Below are 24265 nucleotides of genomic sequence, written 5' to 3'. Positions count from 1 at the left end.
CAGAATAATGCACTGAGCTATAAATGTACCTGGAGACCAGGAGATGGATTAGCATGCCTAGTGATTATAACGGCAGCTTCCTCACAGCTGAGGAGCTGTGCTGGAAGTGTTGGAGAAATCTTGCGTTGGAGCCCACATGTTGGCGTCAGAAGAAACGGCCGTGCACACAGCACATAATTTCAGCTCTCGATGAAGATTTCAAGTTGCCGAGGCCTTGATGTGGCTGATTATCACAAAAACAGAGGGAAGTGATTGTGCTGTCTGCTGATTGCTGAGGAAATGCTACTCGGCGCTCGGGCCTCGGAAACGCGATGAAAGATTTCATCATTTGGTGAAGTAGAACCAATATTTGAATATTTTCATTCTTGACTTCAATTTCAACATAAAACATTCCTTATCCAGCTTGACTGGAAGGAAAAACTGCTTAATTTCATTCATTTTGTTGTATAGCCTATGTGTATGCCTACATTCTTTACTAAGGTAAAAAAAAATGCTCTTTATAGGACTATAATAAATGATTGTCTGACACTTCATGAAACAGCAGTGGAAGAATCATACATCACATACAGAAGAAAAAATTAACTAAGCAAATTTAAGGAGTCAGAAGGTTGTTTGAGGCATTTGGTAACACTTTACAATACTTTAAACTAACAGTACTTAGGACAGAATGTCTCAGTTAATTATTAATTGACACTAAATCAGAAATCCATTGTGAAATTGACTTGATGTGTAGTGAAACATGTTAACGAGTACAAACGTTTGTTGTATAGCCCACCTCCATTCTTCCCTAGCATTTGCAAATACAGCGTTGTTAGCCGATGCTCCCAATAGGCTTACAATGCTATCAATAGGGGCATAGCATTCGCTATACAAAGAAATCTCTATTTTTACACCGTCAACAAGCTTAAAGTAGCTCCACGCTTCATTGGTAGAAATCTGAGGGCTCTGAGATTTAAAACGAGGCACTGAGAAATTTGAAAAATCATTGTTTATACACCCAGTACCCTGAGGAAGTTCTCCAGGTGCCACAAGAAATCTAGAAATTGACTTATGAGCACAAATTAATAGGTAGGATAAGGGAACAAATTGCAAAATGAATTCTGTGGAAATGAATTTCAGGTGTTGCTGGAAAAACATCTCTACAATATTTATGCATTTCCATAAAATTCTTTTCTTTTGTCTTAACTAGTGTCTGGTTTGAACACCTATACTTCTGATTTCACTTTACCATGAACACGCTGGCCAGTGTCCAAGCTCACTCACAAGGTAACACCTCACAACTTATACAAGTGTGAGCATCCTCAAGACATCCCCTGATGTTACATTTTGTGATTAATTTACATACAATAATCCCATGATCACGTTTTTTTTTTTTTTTTTTTTTTAATGAATAACATACAGTAAGTGCCAATGTGCCTGATGGTCTATAATAGAATTATATGCACAGATATACAGACTGTAGAACAACTGTTGATGTGAGCTGGGTGAAATGCGCAGTGTTCAATAAAGCAATAGGCCACAATATTTTTATGACTTAGTGCTCATAAATGTGGAATAAATGCTATTACATCCAACCTCAAACTGTTTATTGCCTTTATAAAATGCAGCAACATACAATAAAATACAGCAAAGCTCAATAAATAATGTATTATTAATAATCACAATAAGCAGTTCTTCTTTCACCGAACAGTATTGGTGCATGCATTGCTTTTTTAAAGTCTATCCACAGGTTTTCAATGATGTTTAGATTGAGGGATTGTGTGAGATAAGGCAATATCTTAAGCTTATGTCTTTTGAAGTAGTCCACTGTGTTTTTGAAGTACATTTAGGATAATTAATCTGCTGTGGAAATGGAATCTTATCTTCAGCATTTTTCAGATTATCTGATATTTAATCAAATCCATTCTTTCCTCTAATCATAAAATATTTCCTGTGCCACTGGCTGCAGCACAAGCCCAGCTCATGATCAGTTGGACAGTTTTTCTTTGCGTGAATTTCTGCATGCATTTTTTTTGTGAACATACCATGAAATGTTTACAAAATGCATCAGGCTTCTGGAAATGCTTTATTCTGATGACCCTTTCACAAAGATCATATTTGTGCAGGTTTCGAGCTCTGAATTTGGTGCATTGCTATTTCAGGGGTGTAGCCACCTGAACGAGTCCAATGCTTCTCAGCAGAGGAAACTGACCTGCTACATTTCAGTCAGTGGGGCACCTGTGTTTTCTGTTGCCAAGATAACAATACACCATAAATTTACTTGAGCAGCCCTCATTTCAAGACCAACACGCCCATATATAGGCATAGATTTATCCACAAGCACTGTTGTTACTCAAACAGTGCAGGTGGAAGGCGTGGGAATAGCGTAAGATAGCAATGAGCATTGCAGCACACCTTTTGCAGGGTGTAACATAGAACCCCTTAAGTCTTTTTTTCAGTCTAAAACATAGACTGTGTATAGCTGGACAGAGCATCGTCTCTCAAAAGTGGAGCCACCACAGGTCGGGCGCCCCCTGCTGTTCGGTTGCAGAAAGCTGTGTAACCCCACCCATCCCCATAGGTTTCAATGGCAAAACAGACAACTTTCAATCACTTTTTTTCCCAATATACTGTAATTCTACCTCCATTTTTAAATGCAGCAGCTAGTGTAACCTCTGCTTATATTGTAAAAATGTTATATCCTCACAGAATTAGTTTTTTAAAACGTTATTCTGCTCTATTCAAAAAGGTGTGGTTATTGTAAAAGGGCTTATTATGGGCGGGACCAATAACAGACCGTCAGAATGGGAACAGCGACACGGCGTCCATCTTTTTTACAGTCTCTGGTCTAAAACAAAATGAATGCACTATTATTTTTGTGTAATATATTTTAGAAAGCTGAGAAGTGAATATAGAGCATTTTACCAGTTACCAGTATATTGTACACCTTGCTGGTATCTAGTGTCAGAGAGAAATAATCCTAAATAAAGTGGGCCATATATAGGTGTATTGTGTTTGTATTCTTAATTTAGGTACGTTTTTGTGCTCCGAAGCGAACAGTCTGTATGCATTGAAGTATAGTCTAGCCAAATCCACTAAACAGTGCCCATCTACTTTAATGAGCTTCAGCCAAATGAAATCTGTGTCCACAAGCTGTTACAGTGACATTGTGAAAGTATTACAGTCCAAATTGCAGCAGAACAATGGGTCGTGCCCATTCAACCCCATTATGTGGCCAGAATAATTTGCTGCTTTTGAATGGATCCTATTTGATGTAATACATTTCGCCTTATTTTCCTTCAATCTGGCATGAACACCAGGGACGGAGCTCTGAGTTCTGACCCCCGGAGGCTGAAGCTGGCCTCCAAGAATAATAAAGTATTACATCCATTTGAATGTTTATGGGACTTTCGCTGCATGCGAATGCGGGCGAGGAACGACCTGTTAGACTCTGCTCTTCTCTGCTCTTTTGTGATTACTGGAAAAAAATAAAACTGCGGCGCGGCATCATCATTTTATCATTTTAAAGCGCATCAAGTGAACTCATTCTCGCTGGCACTTTTAAAAGCCTATAAATGCTCGGGGTTAATGTGATGTCATGAAAAACAATAATCTTGCGCTGTAATGTAAGATTACACCAGCGGCAAGCGCTCGAGCTGCTGCCGCCGCCACCGCCGGCCGAGTCGTATCTATCTACGCGGCGTATTTATTCATTCGGAGGGAAAATCTCGAGTCTCAATGTTGAAATAAATTGGGATCTAGAGACACAACACAATAAGCCCTGGTGGTTTTAATCAATTATTAATTCAATATTTTAATGATCAGAAAGCTCGCCATGATCAAAGGCCCGGTTCATGCTTCTCTGCCGCGGCTCGCTGAGACACACTACGGCTCTTTGATGTGCTTTGCCAACAAACGCACTTATCTCCACATTCCTCTTGCAGGCATAGGCGTGGGAGCTTTGAAAGCACTGGTCTGGAGAGGCACCACGGATAGGCCAGGGTCGCTGACCCATTCTTTAGCCGCGGATCTAATATACAGTACTGGGAGGGGGGGGGGGGGGGGGGGGGGGGGGGCGCCTACAACACTGGTCCGCTGCAGAGAGCTCTGATTAATTTTACGTTCTGTGCTCCGACCTGATCCACTCACAATGCCCCCCGCCATTTCAAGAGAACGCCGTCCGAAGTCGAATCTTTTTTTAATCGCCGCCCAGGCCTTACATTTTGTATGGATTTGATTCTACAATATATCCAGCAGTGCTATCCGTACACTCCAGCAAATGTGCTGTGTGTGGCTTCAGTGTTTGAAATTTCACAGCGAAACTTCTTTTCAAATTTCTTCATGCTGAAGGCTTCATGCCTCGTCCAGATCTCCTCCATTCACTGCTCCATTTCTATGGTGCCGTTAAGCACCTCGCTGTAGTATATAGGACTTAAACCCGAGTGGTAGAATTTGGTCACTCAGAGTCGGTGCAGGGGTGCAGAGCTGGCATCAATTTGCAGCACTTGCTGTCGTACGCTAAAAGGACTCCCCGCAGTGAGAGAACAGTTCCATTCATGGTTTTAACCTAATGAGCTAATTAATTTGTTGATTATTATTTTCTGCCTGGAGATGGATTGTCGAGCAGCAGTGTTTGTCTTCTCATTCAAGGGCAATAAATTCACCAAGCAAAGACATCTCAGTCGCTGCTGATGAACCAATCCAATCTGGGCGACAGTGAAGAGGTGTCTTCGAAAGCTCCCCGCACCCGCTGACAGCTCATTGATGCCTGATATTTATGGGAGCTTGCATTTTCCCTCTGGCCACACCAATCCGAGCCCACACTGATCGCGTCGGGGTAATTGTAAAACAAACAGGTTGTATTTATGTTTTTTTTTTTTCTCTCTCTCTCAGATAAATCCTCCGCGTGTGGGTTGATGTTGATTAGAACAGGTTGCTAAATGATTAGAGGTAATTGTGCAAGAATGCCACTGTTAGGCATGAGAGAGACTATAAATGGTGTTCTGTGACAAATACCTAGTGCCTGGGCTTATTTATTAATCTGTTTATTGGCGGCTGAGTGTCCTACTTTCTAAATTAAAGGGAATTCAGCTTCGGGAAAAAAAAAAAACACAAATGCTCCACTTTTCTTTACTTTTTTTGATGGTCTGTGTGGATATTTCAGATTTCAAGCTTTTTAGGCATATTTTTTAGGAATTGGTTAGGTTGGGTGCATTCAGCTTGACACTCCCACACTTCCACAGTACAATCTCCAGCCAATAGGAGAGGGAATGGGAGGGGTTTCTCAGTTTCTAAGATCTCTATAGCCCCTTTCATACAGATATGGGAACCCCAGACATTTTCCCAGCATTAACTGGTGGAGCTGTTTGTTTGAATGCAAAAAATGTCAGTATCAGTCAAATCAACTCATGTCAGTAGGCTTATACTGCATCATCATTCAATTTGAGTACAGGTACGTAGTGCAACGGAATTATGTTCCACCAGAACCATGGTGCAACATGGCGCAACCATACAATACAAGCCAACAACAATCCAATGCAGGACATCATTCTCAAGAAAACTTTCAGGAGCTTAAAGGGAAAATGGTTTCAGTTGAGGAAGAGCTGTGCCTTCAGTAAAGGGCCACTGGATTTTACTTTAAGTACTGGTTCATGAAGGAGGCCTTGAGGTTCTCAAGGTTATAGTACATAGTCTCTAAGCCAGAGATCTTCAGGGTGAGATGGATGGACCCCTCTGAGATCACATTGACTTGCCTTCTTGTGTAAATGCAGCACATAACAATTAGTCGTGCATTGCCAATCTTATAGTCAGTATTGTTATTGGCCCACTACTGACCAAAATCAGTGGAACAAATTCCTGGAATATAACCTTAGAACTCAGACATGCATTTGTTCAAGTCTACATGCAAGTCTTTTAGGCTTAATCAAGGTGAAGAATAGTGCATTTAGACACATGTATTATTAACAGCTTAAACACTTAAAAGAAAGAAAATGCTGTTTCTTTGATATTGGTACTGGCAGATCCTCCAGGTTGCAATATCAGTGCTGGAGATAAAAAAATAAAATAAAAATCAGTATTGTATCACCACTAGTCATTAGACATGGGATTCCAAGCTAATTCTCCTCAATGCAGTTTATGGGTAGCTAGTGGTTTGTAGCACACACTCCAGAACCTCAGGCTTCTGAATATAAAAACTCTCTCCCTGGCCCTAAAATGTAGATTTATGCTCATTCAGAACTATTAGCCTGGATTTGTCTCCGCTTCTCAGCTTGGAGCGCTGCTAAACCAGCATGTTTCACAGTCCAGTGAATATGAAACTTCTGTGAAAACATTTACTATCCATTCTGCTTCACCAGTGGAGCTGACGCTGGTGCCTGCTGGAAGCTACGTCGGCCGTACGCGGGCAGACCAGAGGCCCGTGTGTAAATGTTTCATCGCCTTGATGAATCTGTGTTGTTTTTCACGACAGAAGCGATTACGACGGGGGCATGTGAAGGCATGCGCTTTTCGCCGCCGTTGTCCCAAATGACGCTCGGCGTTCGCTGCAACCGTGCCGGCTGTGGCCTTGAAGACCTGACAGGCCACATCAGTCAGTGCGTCCTGCATGCGCCGCCAAAGTGCCCGGCCCCCCTGCGCGCCCCCGACCGGCCTCCGAGGACTCAGAGTGATTTGTTGATTTGTTGACATGAATACTTTCTGCTCCCTCACAGATCAAAAGCCGTCAGCGTCACTCTCACCTCCCGGAGCCCCGGCCGCTCCTCTTCATCAGCGCGGCTTCTGCTCCGTCGGCCTCCTTCCTCTCCCTTTGAATATCATATTGTTCCAGCATTATACTCGGAACAAAGGCAACAAAATCGGCTGATTAAAAATTAAATACAGTTATCTCTTTCCGAGCTATTACGGGCTCCCCCAGGAGAGCAGACTGTTTTGCTGCCTCACAGGCGTCTTTTGTTCCCAATTTGGAGGCATGTCACTATTTATTGTTGAATTTTTGATCATTCATTGGATATGCGCTGCTCTCTCTCTCAGACACGCCAACATGTCTTCATCGGTGTGTCAGTGGCGGCACGTGAAGCCGCGACGTCAGGTTCGCCGGGAGCGCCGAGCGTATCCCTACCACAAGGTATGTCAGCGCACTAATGCTCTGATCTCAGCTGGCTGCTGACTGCCTCTGCACTCCGACTGAAATCAATACGCAATCATACACGTCACGTCACAGCCGGCGCCAAAATTTTCATTCTGTTTGATTCTGGTGATTCGTACACTGTTCTCTGTTGGTTCTTCTCATTGTTATCACTGGAATGTAGACTTACCCATTTTCCACGACATGCCTTTAAAACAAACAAAAAACAAAATCCTTAATTGGGTACCACTTTAAAATAAGACTACTTATATAAAGGGTTTATAAATATTTTGTAAAGGAGTATATTATAATAAGGTTACTTTAAAACCTATTAATAAGCAGTTAATAAGCAGTAAATATATGACAATGCAAATGGCAACAGTGAGCTGAAAATTTGCAAAATAGTGATTCTACACTTATTTATACCTCAGATCTTTCCAGATACTGATCTTACTTTGTGTTTCCATCAGTCAGCATTAAACCTGTCATATTAATATATATGTGTGTTTGTATGTTTAACTATTTACTAAAAATTAAATGACTAAGCAAACCACAGATTTGACATTGTTGCCCTTTTCAACTGACATGTTGTAATTGCTTATCAAATGTTTTTAAGGCATTTCCAACCTAATCAATAATACTTAATTAAGTAATTTATAAACCATTTATAAACCCTTTATACGGGTAGTCCTATTTTAAAGTGGCACCCTAAATTGTTCTTTACACGTTCATGTAGAATCATGATTGGCATTAATTAGAAGAAAACCTTATAATATTGAATGTTTTAGGGCGTTTTCATACCTGTAGTTGGTTTCTGTGGTCCAAATCAGTTGATTTTTTTTTTTTTTTTTTTTTTTTTTTGAAGTTTGTTCACTTGGAACATTTTCTTCCTCTGTTTCGTCTGGTTATACACAGGCATAATCTTAAATGCAGCAAAATGGCAGTACTGAATGCAGCACATGCCACGTGTGCATGGAAAAGAGAGAGCGTTTGTTCGTAGCTGTGGTAATTAGCGTTATCTGGCTAATATTATATAAGTTCAAACTGTGTCCTCTCAGCAGTTTAGCTCAAGTAAAAGGTGTATATTTGATAGCTGGGTAGGATCAAGACCAGATCATATGTTCACCACTCACAGAACCAATCCAGAGTTCGTTTTGGGACTGGACCGAGACCTGCTATAGGAGGTGTGAATTCTGGAGTGGTTTACATGTGGTGAAAACATGATCTGGTCTCAATCTGACCCAGCTATCCAAAATACTTATTTTAGTTGAGCTAAGCTGCTGTTATTTTGATCTGCACCCAAGTGCTATTACTGTTTCCACACCTGCTCAATTGAACCGCACTAGGGGTACAAACGAACCAGTTAAAACGAGTTCATTTTAACTGGATCAAATAGTGCTGGTGTGAAAACGCCCTTAGTCTCAAATACACTGTTCTCCAACCTTCTTCCTTAACAGAGCTACCTTCCAGCCCAAATCTTCTGAGTCCTTAATTAGTCGGATCAGGTGAGGTGGATTAGGGTTGGATCTAAGGTCTGCTTTAGGGTAGCTCTCATGAGCAGGGTTGGAGACCCCAGGCTTAGCAGGTCCACCCTTTACCTTTCTTACAGCTCCCATTCTCTGCTGGAGACTGGATTTCAGATTTTCCACAGGAAGATTTGTCCACGTCTCCAAATCTCAGTCTTAGAAGTTGGAGCACTTTCTTCTCCAAGTAATCACAAATACTTCCAATGAGACTGAGCTCTGGACTCTGGGGTGGTCAGTTCATTGTTCTGAGAACAGCAGCAGCTTCAGCAGATTGATTGGCATTCTTTCTTTTTTGAGTTTTTGATCAGCTCCCCGTTCTTTCAGATCTTCTGACAGTGGAAGAGGGAATTGAAACATCTGTGTTTTTTTTTTTTCAGATCTAAGGACTTGCATCCACATGTATCCGGATATTTTTAAAAACTAAGATTTTCCACAGCCTTCATTTGAGAGTATTTATTTTCACACAGAGACGACAATGTTTGCATGAGCATGCTAAAGAAGGACATCCACACACCACAAAGAAGAAGAACACATAGAGGTTTAATCCTAAATTGTACACTACTCCCTAAGTAACATTTCATGCATGCCAATTAACCCTTGTGTGGTGTTCGGGTCTGTGGGACCGGTTTTCATTTTTCATCAAATGATACAAAAAAATTATTTTTTCTAACTCAAACTCATTGGCATTGGCTCATTTTTTGTGAAAGACATATATCAAAACACATTTTTGATAAACACACACTGTACACACCCCCCACACACATTTATATTACATACAGTCTGTTTGGCCAAGGGCTAATAAACATTGCTTCATTTGTAAATTTGAAACTATACAAATTTTCTACTCATATCTTGAGTTTAATTCATTTTCTTTTACATTTTATTAAAAAACGAATAAAAAAAGAGTAGCACTTTTTAAAAGAAATGTAACATAAGAAAGGTAAAGGGCAAATATTAACCATGTAAGCTGTTTATATTGCTTGCAATTTAGGTGAAGCAAGCATGTGTAAAGCATTTTAATGTAAAATTGCTTAATTTTGCTGAATTAAATACAAGTAACAAAGTAAACGAGTAACAAAAATATGAACACCACACAAGGGTTCTTGGCTCTGTATTTTTAGTTCTTGCTCTGAGTTACCACGTTTGTCTGGTAGGGGTCAAATCTGGTGCCGAACTAGGTCTTTGTGTGAATGTTAGGGGTGTTCATTTCTCAGAATTTTAATTGTGCTTTAGAAACTTTTAGAAAAATTGTGCTTTGTATTTTCTTATGCAAGTGGTTTTAATTAAATTCTCAATTCTCACTGTCTCCCTTTAAAAAACTTGTACTTAATGTCATTGTAGAAACTGTACATTTTGTAGCAGCTCCTTAAGATGAAATGGTTCTTCAGTCTCAGATTTAATTAAAAACAATAAAAAAGCCGTCGCTGAAAGATTCTTTAAGGGACCTTAAGTGGTTCTTTGATGGCACTACTCCAAAGACACCTTTTGGCACCTTTACTTTTAAGAGTGTATATAAAGTGTATAAAGTAAGGCTGTAACTTCCATCACATCTAATGGTCAATGTTCCAACGAGGCTTCTGTAGGCACACGTGTCCTTACAAGACGATAATTGGAGCCGCATGTTTTGACCTTCCTCATTAGCTGTCTCAGCTTGATCCCTTTACTCTCTGGTTTAAATGACTGTCCGAGCTTCCAGGAGTCTAACAATCCTCTCACAATAGCTAACAAAATCTGCATTTGCATCGCGCTTTAGCTCGTCTCCCAGGGTGGACGAACAGGCTCGCAAAAAAAGTCCCTTTTTCACCTGTCACCATCGGTTTGTAATGGAGAATATGGCAATAGCTGCAGTGGGTAATGACTTCCACGCATTAGCTCTCTGATGCTTAATGAAGTGACAGTTGTTTTCCCGCTCCTTCTTCCTTTCAGGCCCTGTAAGACCTATCCCAGCTTTAACAAGCAATTTTCTGATTTCTGTTCCATCAAAAGACATTTATTTTAAGCAAATGTCACTTGCAAATGCATTGTGACTCAGTGCACTCCATCAGGGGGAAGGGGCCTTAAGCACTGTTGAGATTGTCTTTTCAGTCTCTGAAGTGCCTGTTTCAGCGCAGACGGCCGCATCTTTTCATTATCAACGAGTGTTAACCTGGGGTCAGCCATTCACCAAAGTTATGATTAGAGCAATCTCTAATCCCAGGCATTTAGTAAATTATAACGCTCTCGAGGTCCAGTTCACGCTCGCTTCAAATTCCTAAAACCCGCCTGGCGTGGTGTTTGTAATTTCAAGGGTTCGTATCAGAGAAAAACAAAATTATCCCCTTTTATAACGGCTGTTTGATCATTTTTGTGACCGTGGTTCCATGAGCGTTTTTTTTTTAGTCCATAAGATCTATGTAAGAAAACAAATCTGCTTGTTTTATGTGTGGCCCATTCTACTACAATGTTGGATACATTTCAATATGCAAAGGTTCTCATCAGTCACAATTTAAAGCTTTAAACCAGCAACAGAGTTATTTTATTTTATTTTTTTTTACTATTAAGTGCCTTAACTCTATGATCTAACCTCTAAAAACTAAATTTTAAGGATTCTTAGATGGATGGATGGATGGATGGATGGATGGATGGATGGATACTTTATTGATCCCGAAGGAAATTTTAGCAACACATTTTAACACAAATGTAGCGTAAATGTAACACATTTACAAATTAATTGGTATGTTTTCTTAGTAAAGAATACAAATACAATACAAAATTTTATCATCAACATTAAATACAAAATAGTCAAGAGTCAAGACCCCATTTTTTAATAGAACTATTTGTACTTATAGTGCAATTGAACCAAATGTAGCAGAGTCGACCAAAACACTGAAACAGGCATCAAATGTATATATCATTTAATAGGAAAAACTTCAAAAGAAATGCATAAATCAGGAGGCAAAGACAGGCAATAGTGTGTGGGCAGGGAGTGATTTTGAATATTTTGTGTTCATTTTTTTTTTCTAAAATGTACTTCAGACAATATTAATTAAACTGTAATAACAGATGTTGTTTGAAAAAAAAAGAAAATCTGTAATATGCTAAATCCTAGAATGCAATTCTAAAACTACCCATGTTGACTGCTTTTATGAGATCATAAAATAAAACTATAGACAATGCAATGTTTAGCCATAAGATTAAAATTACTGACAGATTAAGTAAATATGTAACATTGATTACCTTCTTTGCCCCGCCCTTTCTGGTTGAATTTATAAGGTGTGTTTTACTCTATAGTATAGAGTAAGTTCTCTATTTGTTCTCTAATTGTAGTTAAAGTCAATTGATATCAGATATAATTTACATACAGTACATTATTCATCCACAGCATTAAAACCACAGTTGATGTGAACAACATTGATTATCTAGGTACAATGGCACCTGTTCAGATCTGTGATATACAGGACTAGGCAGCAAGTGAACAGTGAGTTCTTGAGCTTGATATGTTGGAAGCTGGGCAAATAAAAAAAGAGCGTTGTGATTTTTGGGAGTGTTGGACAACTGGGTCAGAGCATCTCCAAAACATCAGGCAGGTCTTGTGAGGTCATTCGCATGAAGTACAATATTTCAGTCCTAAAAAGCACAAAATAACACAAAGAGCTTGTTCAGTTCTAAGGTTTAAACAGAGGTCATGCACGAACGTCACAAACGGACCTAAAAAAAAAAAAAAAAGGCGGAGAAAAGTGTATCACATGGACTTAAATAGACTCGCAGCCTTAACCTGAAGTCCCCGAGAGCCGCGCCGATGTAGAAGCGGTGTTCTTTCAACCGATCGGGATTGTTTTCTACATTTGATGTCGTCGCTCTATCTTTCTGAGCCCTGTGGCGAAACAGGAAAGAGGAGACGCTTTTCACATTCAACAGATGGAAAAAATACAAGCCTGCTGCTGACATCTGATCTTTGTCCCTTCTGGTCATTTGTCTCTATATGATCCCGTTTGAAGGCGCTAGTTAGCATATATATCATTTTATCTATTGCCACCGGCTCTTACATGGCTGCAGCAGTTTGTTCTCCGTCTGCTGACTCAGGCGTAGCTCGGATTCTGGGGAGGAAAGATAAACATCAGTGTCTGCTGCTACCTAAAATAATAACAGCTGGTCTGGAAAGTTGGAAAATGTATATGTTGCTGAAGATATACAGTACACAGATTGAGCGTTATATTATGACCACCTTCTTATTTCGACACCCATTGCCAATTTTGTTTTTCTTTCCCCTAAGCATAAAGGAGCAGTTTGTAGTTCTATAATTATGGCTGTAGTCCTGTATCTGTTTCTCTGCATACTTTATTATCCTCCCTTTTTTCTTGTACTTTAATGGTCAGGATCCTAGAGGACCATGGTGGTGACGTGCTAGCACGCACTGTAAACCCATATGTTGTTTGAACTCAAATGATTTAAGTATGTTTTACATAAAATTGGATCTTTCTAAACATTACTCCACTTTTTTAGTTAGTTGAACGTTTGTGGGCACATATATACATTTAAACTGAGATCTTAACTGAGTTGAACCAACTTATAATAACTGAGTTTAGTCTGTTGCCATTAACAGCTTCTTTTCTATTGGCTTCTATCACAATCTATTTGCATACTGGGTGTGTCCAATAGTTTTTGACTAACACTCACCATCAGTGTGTAGTGATTTCCCCTGGGCTACCTTAGAAATAAATCATGTTCCTCTTTAGTTGTAATAACTTGATGATTTAATTTATGCTAACTTAAATTTTCATTCCCCATTGGTAAAAAAATTGAGCAAACTGGCTGCCCTAAAAAAGTTAAGTAAACTCAACTTATCCGATCTTACAGTATAATACAAATAAAAAAGTTAAATCAACTTCCTGTTTAGTTGTAATAACTTGATGTTCTAATTTATGCTAACTTAAGTTTTTATTACCCATTACTGGACTTTTTTAAGGCAACTGGTTTCCTCAAAATTTAAAATTTAAAGTAAATTCAACTTATCTGGGATTACAGTGTGTGTACTTTATGTTGTGGTGGTATGAGTAGTATGAGCCAGATACAGCAGTGCTGCTGGAGGTTGTAAACACCTCAGTGTCACTACTGCACTGAGAATAGCCCACCGACAGTGTCCTGTTGGCAGCATCTTGTTGGTAGAGTCCTGTGGGCAGCATCCTGTGATCACTTAGAAAGGACTGAGAAAGAGATGTCCATCATAAACTGTGTAGCAAAAGACAATCTTGTAATCTTCTGTTTCTGACTTCACATCTACAAGGTAAAGCAGAGACTGTAGGTAAGGAAGAAGTATCTAATGGAGTAAACAGTGATTAGACACATTGTTTAAAAACTCCAGCAGAGAGAGATAGAGAGAGAGAGATAAATAGAGAGAAAGAGAGAGAGAATGCAACTGTCTAGACTCCAGCAGCTCAGCAACCTGAAATTCATGAAGTACTCCACAAAAAATCTTGAGCTCAGCTCCCCAGGGCTTGCAGAACCCAGAGTTGATATTCAACTGCCTTTACATAAAAGAGTTCATTTGACCGGCTTAAAGTATCCACAGACAGTGGAAAACAATGGTTAAAAAAAGTTCCCAGAAAGTCTCATCTGAGAAAACACAAAGACGCTTTACAATCACGTTTTTACACACAACCATTTATACTCAGTACTTATCCACACATCAGTGAGAAGAAGCAGCCAATAGCACACAGCATACTCTTAACCGGAACCAACCATTCACCTGGAGGACTGCATCATAAATTTACACTCACACTTACTTACATACATACATACCACAAACATACACACCAGATCAATTTAGAGTATTTCATTTCATTTTTTTTTTTTTTTAGAGAATCCAATTTGCCTGATCTCAATGTTTTTGGACTGTGGGAGGAAACCCAAACAGACACGAGAAAAACATGGAAACTCCGGTTAGATAGGGACTTGAACTTTCAAATATGATTATTTGGAAAAGTAAAAAAATATATATTATATATATTATAACTCTCACAAAATATGAACTAATGAACTATTGCATTGCACTAGGGTTTTTAAACAAATGGGATACTGATTGGTTAAATCTAAGTAGGTATCTGCATCGGCGAGTACGAAAAAACATGTACTCATACTCTGTTGGGAAACAAAGAAAATGGCATTGAACCAATAATGTTTGTAGAATTAAGAACGTAGTCCCCTAATTAGCCAATATTAGACACTCACCTTGTACATCTTTTTTTCTTTCTCTCTTTATTTAGTGTGACTGAGATGCTTTATCCTTTTTATCTGTGTCTGCCTATATGTTGTATTTTCTCCTTTTTGTACTGAATTGTTCATTTTATACTTTTGTTTGTTAAAAGACAATAAAAAAGATCACAAAAAAAAAAAAGAATGTAGTCCCAATGTTCAGTTCAGTACTAGCAGCAGGCAACAGAAAAAGAAAACATCAAGAGCCTGGGCGCATATGTTTTGCTGTGTTTTTTAGCCAAGTCGCTTTAAGGACTAATCTGGAGAGATGTCTGTTTGGTGCCTAGCTCGTTTCTGAGTTCTGAGCAGCAGCAAACGAGAAAATTAACCGTAATGCTATTTCACGCTGCTCCACTGTTGGAGATGGCCTGTGCCTGCTCGCGTGTAGGCGAGAAGCGGAGTGGCTCCAGCGGCACTCAGGGTCACTCCGCATGAGTGCCCCCATATTAGTTAGCCTCTCATCTCCTATTCATGGAGACGAGCTTTAAGCCGCCCAGCAAAATCAAACTGATGGTGATCCCATATTCAAGAAAAGGAGAAAAAAAAAAAACGTGGATGGCGAACAGTTAAGGATAAATGCGATGGAATAAATTGCAAAAGCTGGCGAATATGTCTTATCTAGTCTTAGCAAAAAAAAAAATCCGAGCAGCATTTATGCTACATTAACAGTTTACTTCCCCAAATTCCTGTTTTAAGCCCATGCAGAATCAAGTGAGTAAGTGAATTCTACATTTTTTTTTTTTACTGACACATTTAAACAGAGAGAAAAGCTGCTGAGATATAGTTCTGAGGTACAAAACTGTATCCCTGCTTCTTCGATGAGGTTAAAGGGCTTAAACATAGTCATAAGGTAGCTATGAATTATTCAGCTGGTTCAGGCTCAACCAGATTTCAGGTAAAAACCTCCCTTCTTCTTCTTCTTCTTCTTCTTTTTTCTTTTGTGAAGATTGTCAATTTTACAATGCGGGAGAAAAGATGACGATGGCAAAGAGTGGGGAAATTACATTTTTGCATCATTGTCATGCTGCAGCGCAGTATTAGCATGAATAAAACATTGCTTATGAACACAGGATTACAAGATCAACACCGAGTGAAGTTCTGAGTGTGTTCTGCTTGTCGGAAATATATTTACACTGACGTGCCAAAAGTCATGGGATATCAGGATGTACATGGATCTTGAAGCGTTATCTTAGGATTGCTGAACACTTACACCTGTATATGATAATGTTGGGAGTTTTGGTGCTTGTTACTTATTAGTTTTATCAATATAAGATATTTAGTATGAAAATAGGAGAGAGAACTGAGTGATGTTTCCTTCACTCTAAGAAAAGCAAGTACAGATTGGTGCTTAAAAGGGTACAAAGCTTGTCGCTGGGGCTGTACCTTATACTGAGGTACAAAAAAGTACCTTTCAGTAAAAGTCCTTTTTTGTACCCATGTTTTTTGTGCCAGTAAAGATTTTAAAGATTGTAAACATTATCATCAACTGAATATGGCTCAAAAACATGATGATCGAAAATTGTCTGGCTTTCAAATACAAAAATGTGCAATTAAAATATACATTGTTTATTAGTACAGTGATACAGAATACTGAATGTACCCTTTGGCTGGTTAAATGGTACAAATTTGTACTTATTTCTGTTAGAAATTACTTTCTACTTCAGAGGGAATAAATCTGACCCTGTAAAGACCAATATTGTACCTTTGAGGGTACAATTATGAAGAGTGTACCTTTGAGTACAAAAAAGTACTTATATCGTACCTCTGTTTTTTAGAGTGTTTGTATGCGAAAAATCGTGTGTTACTATGTGTGTGTTTGTTTGTGTAGTCACCCAGACTGGGAACTGAACCCCACTCTCCCATACTATGTGGTAGCCCACTGGCAGGTACTGGTGTTATCCACTGCACCACACCAACCATGTGTGTGGGCATTTAACATTCCACAATCTATAGTACCATGTGTACCAGAAATACTCTATGTCCAAAAAAGTCATATTACAAACCATAGTGGACAGTGCAGTGGGTGATAATGATCGTGACCTGCAGTGTCTGGCTAGAACTGTCCATGCTAAAAGAAAGAAGCCACTCTGGCACACATCCATCACATCCACATGTACTCTCTAGTATGCTAGTATGCATATGACCGACAGGTCAGTGCGGCACATATAGCTTTCACGTGATATGGCAAAAGTGACGGGACATGATACTAGTCCCATATCTCATGACATTTGGCATTGGCATATTGAGAAATTTGTATAGTATAGAAATTTGGCCCATTTTTTTTTTCTTTGTGTTGATCATATTGAACATCGGCCTTCTCTTATAGGTATAGGTTTAATTCTATGGATTTTATTGATTACTATCTTTTCTTATTAGGGATGCACTGATATAGGAGTTATGATTAATTAAGGTCAATATCTAATAAGTGCATGTGCATGATGATGAAATCAACTATATGAATATATATATATATATATATATATATATATATATATATATATATATATATATATATATATATATATATATATATATATATTTTTTTTTTTTTTTTTTTTTTTTTTTTTTTTTTTTGACTATATCCTCTTGGATCAGCTTTGCAAAGAAATGTAATATTTACAAGTGTATTACAAATGCAGGGAAATTAACATCCCAGGGACTACAGATGAAAAATGGGCTCATTACATAACTCTGGCACAATTACATTTATATGGAAACGGAAATGTTGATTAATGTGCACCGGTAAAATAAATGGAATAAAATAAAATATAATCCAAAAACACATTTTTAGCTCAGTAACCCAGCATTACATAATTGCTCCAATAATCGTCATACAGTATATAATACATCAACTCTAAACACCTGATGAATATATGATGCTAGACTTGATCCATCTTATGAATTTGCATCATTTATTACTTTTAATTAAGTTTGACAGCTTAAATGTCAGAAATCACACTGTCTGAAGCTGTAAGATGCAGAAATTTTAATGTTTGTATTGGAAGTTTCAATTAGTTTATTATTTATTTCCTTCAGAACATTCTGTAGCAGCTCAACGTAACACTTTTTTTTTTTTTTTTTTTTAGCAATGTGTTCATTCTGGTCAAACAGATAAGGTCATGTTTACTGCTCTCTGCAAGTTTAAAGCTCAGCTGAACATAAGCAAGGGCTTAAATGATTTGTGGTTACATCAGAACTAATAGAAATAAACAACAACTACAATCCCTACAATCAACTACAAAGCCTAATTGTGGTAATGAATAGCAGAATAATGATAATGGAGTACAATAGAAGTGAAGCGAAGATATGGAAACATATAATCTATTTCTGCAGGGTGACCATATGACCATATGGTGAGCTTCTGTTTGTGTTTTATCAAGACGTGAATTATGAACTATGAGTTCTGAGATATTTCTTCTGGTTTTAACAGCTTGTTTGTGGTGTTATGAAGGGCTGTGTGTGGTCATGGCTGTGGTTTATGGTGAAGGGAGCCACATTTAGAAGATGTTTGGAAGTAATGTCACAATAAAAGGGAAAGAATAATGTGTCAGTGTTGTTGTAAAGCCGTAGGGTGTGTGTTACATTTTATTGCTTGATTCAAAACAGATTGATCAGGTTTAACTATGTAGTACTAGGTGGAAAACCAATGAGATTTTTGAGGTTGGTTGTTGGTTGACTGTTTATGTTTTTTTTTTTGTATTTTACATGCATTTTTTATGCTTGATTTTTGATTTTGTCTATTTTTCATTTTCTATTTTCAGTCTTTCTGTACCAAAACTGTGAGGTCCAAAGTGCAACTCTAATTTTCGTGCACCATTGTGTACATTCATAGCAGTGTTATCACACAAACTGTGCATTTGAATGCATCGATGTAGAGCTATAATTCATAATAATACTATATGCAGACACCTATAATGTACGAAAGACCCAGATTTGATTTTTTTTTCATCAAAGAAGTGGCTTGAGTAGAGTTGTCTTTAAGCTGCACACTTAAGCGGAGTATTGCAAGTAGTTTGTTGCACGCAGTTTATTGTAAAATGTTGTAGTGAAGGACTGAAAGTAAAAGTACTGTACTGAGTAATTAGTGTAGTTATTACAGAAAGCAGCGGAAAGTTTTTTCTCAGAATGAATGGTTTCTTATAAGATCAGCTTGAAAACTTGATTCACTTAATGATGAGGAGCTTCATCAAGCTCCTCACCTGACAGTGCGGAGCATCTGCCGCTCTGGCTTTAGTGATAATGTGGGTTTGAAATGCTTCCTAACATTTTTAGTTATAGTTGTAATGAGTAACGGTGCAGCACATAAAATATATATTAGAGTGAAAGTATTAAGCTAATTGAAAATATGTAGTGAGATAAAAATGTGTTAAAGTATTGAAAAATATGTAGTGAAGTAAAAGTGAACGTAGGAGAAAAAAAAAATAATAATACTCCAGTAGATACAGATACAGCATTTAAGTACTTTAGTCCAGTAGTAAAGTAGATTTACTCCATTGCTATGCATCTCCAGAGCTATTGTTTTTGCTCATCCACACTACAACATTATTCCAGAGTTTGCAAACTAAATTGTGGACAGTAGCATTTGTAAAATCTTAGTTTTAATAGGATCTGAGTAGTATGAGGATGCAAAAGTGATGTTATTTTTTTTTAAACTACATTATATTAGTGTTAGTATTCTTTCTGAAAATGCACCACCAGTGTACTGGAGGCACAGAAAAAGCTGTGCTTTTGACACTTTGGTTGACTGACAACAGCAATGAGTTCCATTTGAATATCAGTATATTGATCGACAAAAAAAAAGGTCCAAAGCCTATCTGCTGGTACTGATATCATGCTGATTTGATTCCGATACTGTCGTGCTATCTCTAATTTCCTCTCAGTTGCTGACAATCACATGCTTTGCAGATAACGCCAACAAGGCATTCATAATCCTTTTCTCTTTATTTTTATTTTTTCTCTTCAGTTGCTTGTCATTTTATAAGCAATTGACAGTGAATTACCCTTTTCAGTTAAATAGATTTTTCACAGCTCAATCCAGCCCTGAGGATAGATGGGTCTTCCGCCAGGCAGCCAATCTCTGGTGATCTACTCCTAAGCGGCCACTGTTTGTCACTCAAAATGAGGCCGGACAGCCTGCAGTTGCCAGCTCGCGTGAAAAGGGGATTCTTTTGAATAACACTGACGTTCTGACTTTGCTCGGAATAGAGGACACGGCGGCGCGCTGATCTGTGACTTCCCTCTGGTGCAGGTGGCTGATGTTCTTCCCTCTCTCTCCGCTCCTCTCCTCCCCTCTCCGTGTTAATATAAGGGCCGTCTAATCCTCTCACCGGCCGATCCCGCCTCCATCTGCACAGTGCCTGGGTTGCCACCAGCGAGGAGCTTTGGCAGGGCCTGGCTCGCGAACAAAACTTGGCTTATTCCTCCTCTTTTTTATCTCTCTGCACATACTTTTTGATGGCAGTGTTTTATCTGCTCGGGCAGGCTTTGTTTGGTCTTGATATCTCCTCCAGCAGCTTGTGTTTGCCTTATGGATTTCTGGCATGTTATTTAAACAAGTGATAATGCCTTACAATACATACACACCTTAACCCCCTCTTGAGAAAGGTGACGTACATGTATTGCTCCGACTCTGACTCGCAGGGCTTTGCATGCAAATAGTACACCAGAGCGTTTTGCTCAAAGACTGCAGGAAATAGCACGGGATTATTTGTAGGGAAAGAACTGGACCCACCAGGGTGGGTTTCTCAATAGCAAGCACGTGAAGAATTGAAAAAAAATTACTTCTTTTAGATGTTTTTGTGAAGAACTATCTTAAGAAGTTGCCTTGCAAGAACAAACTCACAACAGGAACGAAGAATAAAGGACCTGTTGAGTACTAGCTATTTTATTTATTTAGTATATTAAATGATAGTACTGTAGCTAAGTGCCTTAGTGGCTTAATGGTTTGCATGTTTGCTTATCAGCTCTGGGTCTTTGGTTCAAGTCCCTACCTCGGTGATGTTTCCATGTTTTTCATATGTCCATCTGAAGTTCTTCCAGGGCTTTGCATTCAAATAGTACACAAGAGTGTTTTGCTCAAAGACTGCAGGAAATAGCACAGGATTATTTGTAGGGAAAGAACTGGACCCACTAGGGTGGGTTTCTCAATAGAAAACACATGAAGAATGGACAAATGGACGAATTTACTGTTTTAATGTTTTTTTTTTGTTTGTTTGTTTTTTAGAAAGATTTAAAGAAGTTGCCTTGCAAGAACAAACTCAAAACAACACATGAATGAAGGACCTGTTGAGTACTAGCTATTTTATTTATTTAGTGTATATTAAATGACAGTACTGTAGCTAACAAACGTCCACTACCACAGGAGAGTAAGTTATACAAACCTCATAACAAAAAAAAGAGTGTCAACAATCAGCGTTTGTCTTGAATTAACTAAGATTTGCCAACTTTACCATCCATTTCTAGACTGATTTTGTGCCTTAGTGGCTTAGTGGTTAGCATGTTTGCTTATCAGCACTGGGTCTTTGGTTCAAGTCCCTACCTGGGTGTTGTTTCCATGTTTTCCACATGTCCATGTGAAGGTCTTCCAGGGCTTTGCATGCAAATAGTACACCAGAGTGTTTTGCTCAAAGACTGCAGGAAATAGCACGGCATTATTTGAAGGGAAAAAACTGGACCCACTAGGGTGGGTTTCTCAATAGAAAACACATGAAGAATGGACGAATGAACAAATTTACTTTTTTAATGTTTTTTTTTTTTTTTTTCTAAGAACGTTTTAAAGAAGTTGCCTTGCAAGAACAAACTCAAAACAGCACATGAACAAGGGACATGTTGAATACTAGCTATTTTATTAATTTAGATATATATATATATATATATATATATATATATATATATATATATATATATATATATATATATATATATATATATATATATATATATATTAAATCACTATAAAATTTGTTAACAATATACGCTAACAAACTTCCACTACCACAGAAGGGTAAGTTATACAAACCTCAAGACATAACAATATAAACAATTAGTGTTGGTATCAAATTAACTTAGATTAACCAACTTTGCTACCCATTTCTAGACTTTTTTTTTAAGTTCCTCAGTTGCTTAATTGCTGGGTTTTTGGTTCAAGTCCCTACCAGGGTAAAGTCTCTATGTTGTCCATATGTCCATGTGAAGCTCTTCCAGGGCTTTTGCTTTTCTCCCACAGTCCAAAAACATAGAGATCAAGTTAATTGGTTACTCTTAAACTGCCCTTGAGTGAATATGTCTATGTTTGAATGCTTTTATTCCCAGATATGGACTGCCACACATTAGAACACATACTAAGAAACAGCCTAAGACTCCCTGGATGCGTTTAATACTTCTATACTCTATTTAGACTAATATTATACATTATAATATTATATAAGTTGTTTTGAGGAATAATCAGCTAACTGACAGTAGACAACTGCCCTATATTCTCACAGTTCAGACCCTTTGGGGAACTCTCTATGTTTAAACATTTGGGTTACGCTACATAATAACTTCATTAATAGCTGTAATCATTGGATGAGAGTTCATTAATACATAATGTTTTCTGTACCCTTTCAGCATAGCTGCCATTAATAAATAATGAGCCAGTGCATGTATACAAATGATTTCTAGCAAAGGAGCAAAAGCAAGAGCTCGGAATTTATCATGGCTAAATATTTAGATCATTTAGATGTGTGGAGCTATAAAAATGAGACTGTTTGTAGATACTATATATTTTCTGGTCATTTTTGTTAACTTTTTTTTTATATTTGTGAGAAGATGTGCAGTTTATAGCACTATTCAAATTGGACTTGGTTTGCAAGGAGATGTTGGGTGATGTAATAATTACTGAGGTTTCTCAAGGATTTCACTTATAGTCTTGTAAGTAAATAATTAATAAATAATTTGGACTCTGAAAATGTAAAGTCAGGACAAATGTGAAATATGCTGCAAGATAGTGTGCATGTTTGATTACAATACATTTATTCTTCATTTTTTTTTTGGTCTTCTACCACACAATCTGTTCAGAATACCTAGAAATTGTTCCTCACTCAATCAGCTCAAAGAGCTGTTGAAGAAGTTTATACTCTTCTTATAACACATACATATATTATTACACATGTGTATGTACACACACATATTGTTACATATGTGTAATTACACAAGTAAAAATATAACCTTAATACACATGTGTAACTACATAACCTGTACCTCTGTAAATAATCTGTAACAAAGCGTACTTCATCAGTAATTACACTGTTATTACATAGCTTGCTACCATGTAACTACAAAGTTCTTAGGGACACTTATTATAAGGTAGGACCCTTTTGATTAATCTAAGTGAGTTAACTCAATTTAAAAATTGTAAAGAAATGCAATCGGTTCTATTTTACAGTCACTACAGACTTTGTCAGTGAAGATTTCAATGCATTAAATCTTCAAAAACAAGTTATTTTTAATAACCCCAGTTATTATTGTGGTTGTAGGGTCAGTCAGTATTCCATCACATCCAGTGAAGGTATGAAAACACTACAAACACTAAAAAAACTTTGCGTAGACTTATATACAGCCTATATCAATCCATAATATAATGTGTTACCTTAGGTGCCCTCAAGTTGCAACATTAAAACTTGTACAATTACTGAAAAAAAGCATTTACTGTAATTTATGCAGCCTTGTTGACCATTGCCTGTAAATTCCCAAGCTAATGACAGTGCTAATGATGCACTGTATTCGCTTAAGACAGCTGGGTCATTGGCTAGAGTAAAAACAATTCAGATTCAATTAAACACTTGGACATGTTTTGCACTCATGGGCAATTGAGATTTAGAATCTCGTGGGAATCACTCATCAGCTCTGCAGACGTCCTGCGATAAAAGTGGGACAAGTGGACTCCAAAAGTTCCAGCAAAATGCCCTCCAACAGCAGAACGGAGCCACTAGACCCCCTCACTGTAGGGGTCAATCATTCAGGCCTGCTCCATCCTCATGTGTACACCACACATGCACCCACTCGTGGAGAATACGCTGAGGGATGACTCATCTGACCACATCTCCTTTTCCTTTCCACATCTTTATCGAGCAGCCGCTGAGCTTTTTATACCACTAAGCTCTCAAATGTGCCTGTAATGACGTGTTTACTATAATATCCCTCTGTACGTAGTGGAGATCCCACTGATCTTGCTGACGCAACCTGATTACCTGAGGAACAGTTGCTGTTCTCTCTCTTTTTTTTTTCCATGCTGTTTCACACTGATGGGTAAGCATTGCACTCAATAAATTATCACCATTACACAGCAGCACAACAGAAAACAGCCTCCACGTTTAACTCATTAATGACGGTAAAAGTCAAAACACACATTCATCTTGGTGATTAG

The 24265-nt window shown here is 38.1% G+C and overlaps 2 protein-coding genes across 3 annotated transcripts in view; both read left to right on the top strand.

Annotated features, from left to right (window-relative positions):
- Positions 1 to 24265, top strand: part of LOC111195823 (uncharacterized) — an 825186-nt gene that overhangs the window by 513322 nt on the left and 287599 nt on the right. The gene's annotated exons all lie outside the window — the stretch shown is intronic.
- The window catches only part of pcdh11 (protocadherin 11), a 302855-nt gene that overhangs the window by 167153 nt on the left and 111437 nt on the right, over positions 1 to 24265 (top strand). The window contains exon 5 of one of the 2 annotated variants that reach the window (XM_049484499.1): positions 9006 to 9354. The exons of the other annotated variant lie outside the window; for it this stretch is intronic. Within the exon in view, the coding sequence (XP_049340456.1) occupies positions 9006 to 9011 (6 nt within the window). The 3' untranslated portion in view covers positions 9012 to 9354. Of the gene's footprint in view, positions 1 to 9005; positions 9355 to 24265 lie in introns of those variants that run through there. 2 annotated transcript variants of the gene reach the window in all.

This window comes from Astyanax mexicanus, chromosome 10 (assembly GCF_023375975.1).
Source record: "Astyanax mexicanus isolate ESR-SI-001 chromosome 10, AstMex3_surface, whole genome shotgun sequence".
Lineage (NCBI taxonomy): Eukaryota > Metazoa > Chordata > Actinopteri > Characiformes > Acestrorhamphidae > Astyanax > Astyanax mexicanus.
Note: the sequence above shows the minus strand (reverse complement) of the source record. Positions and strands in the feature narration are given on the sequence as shown.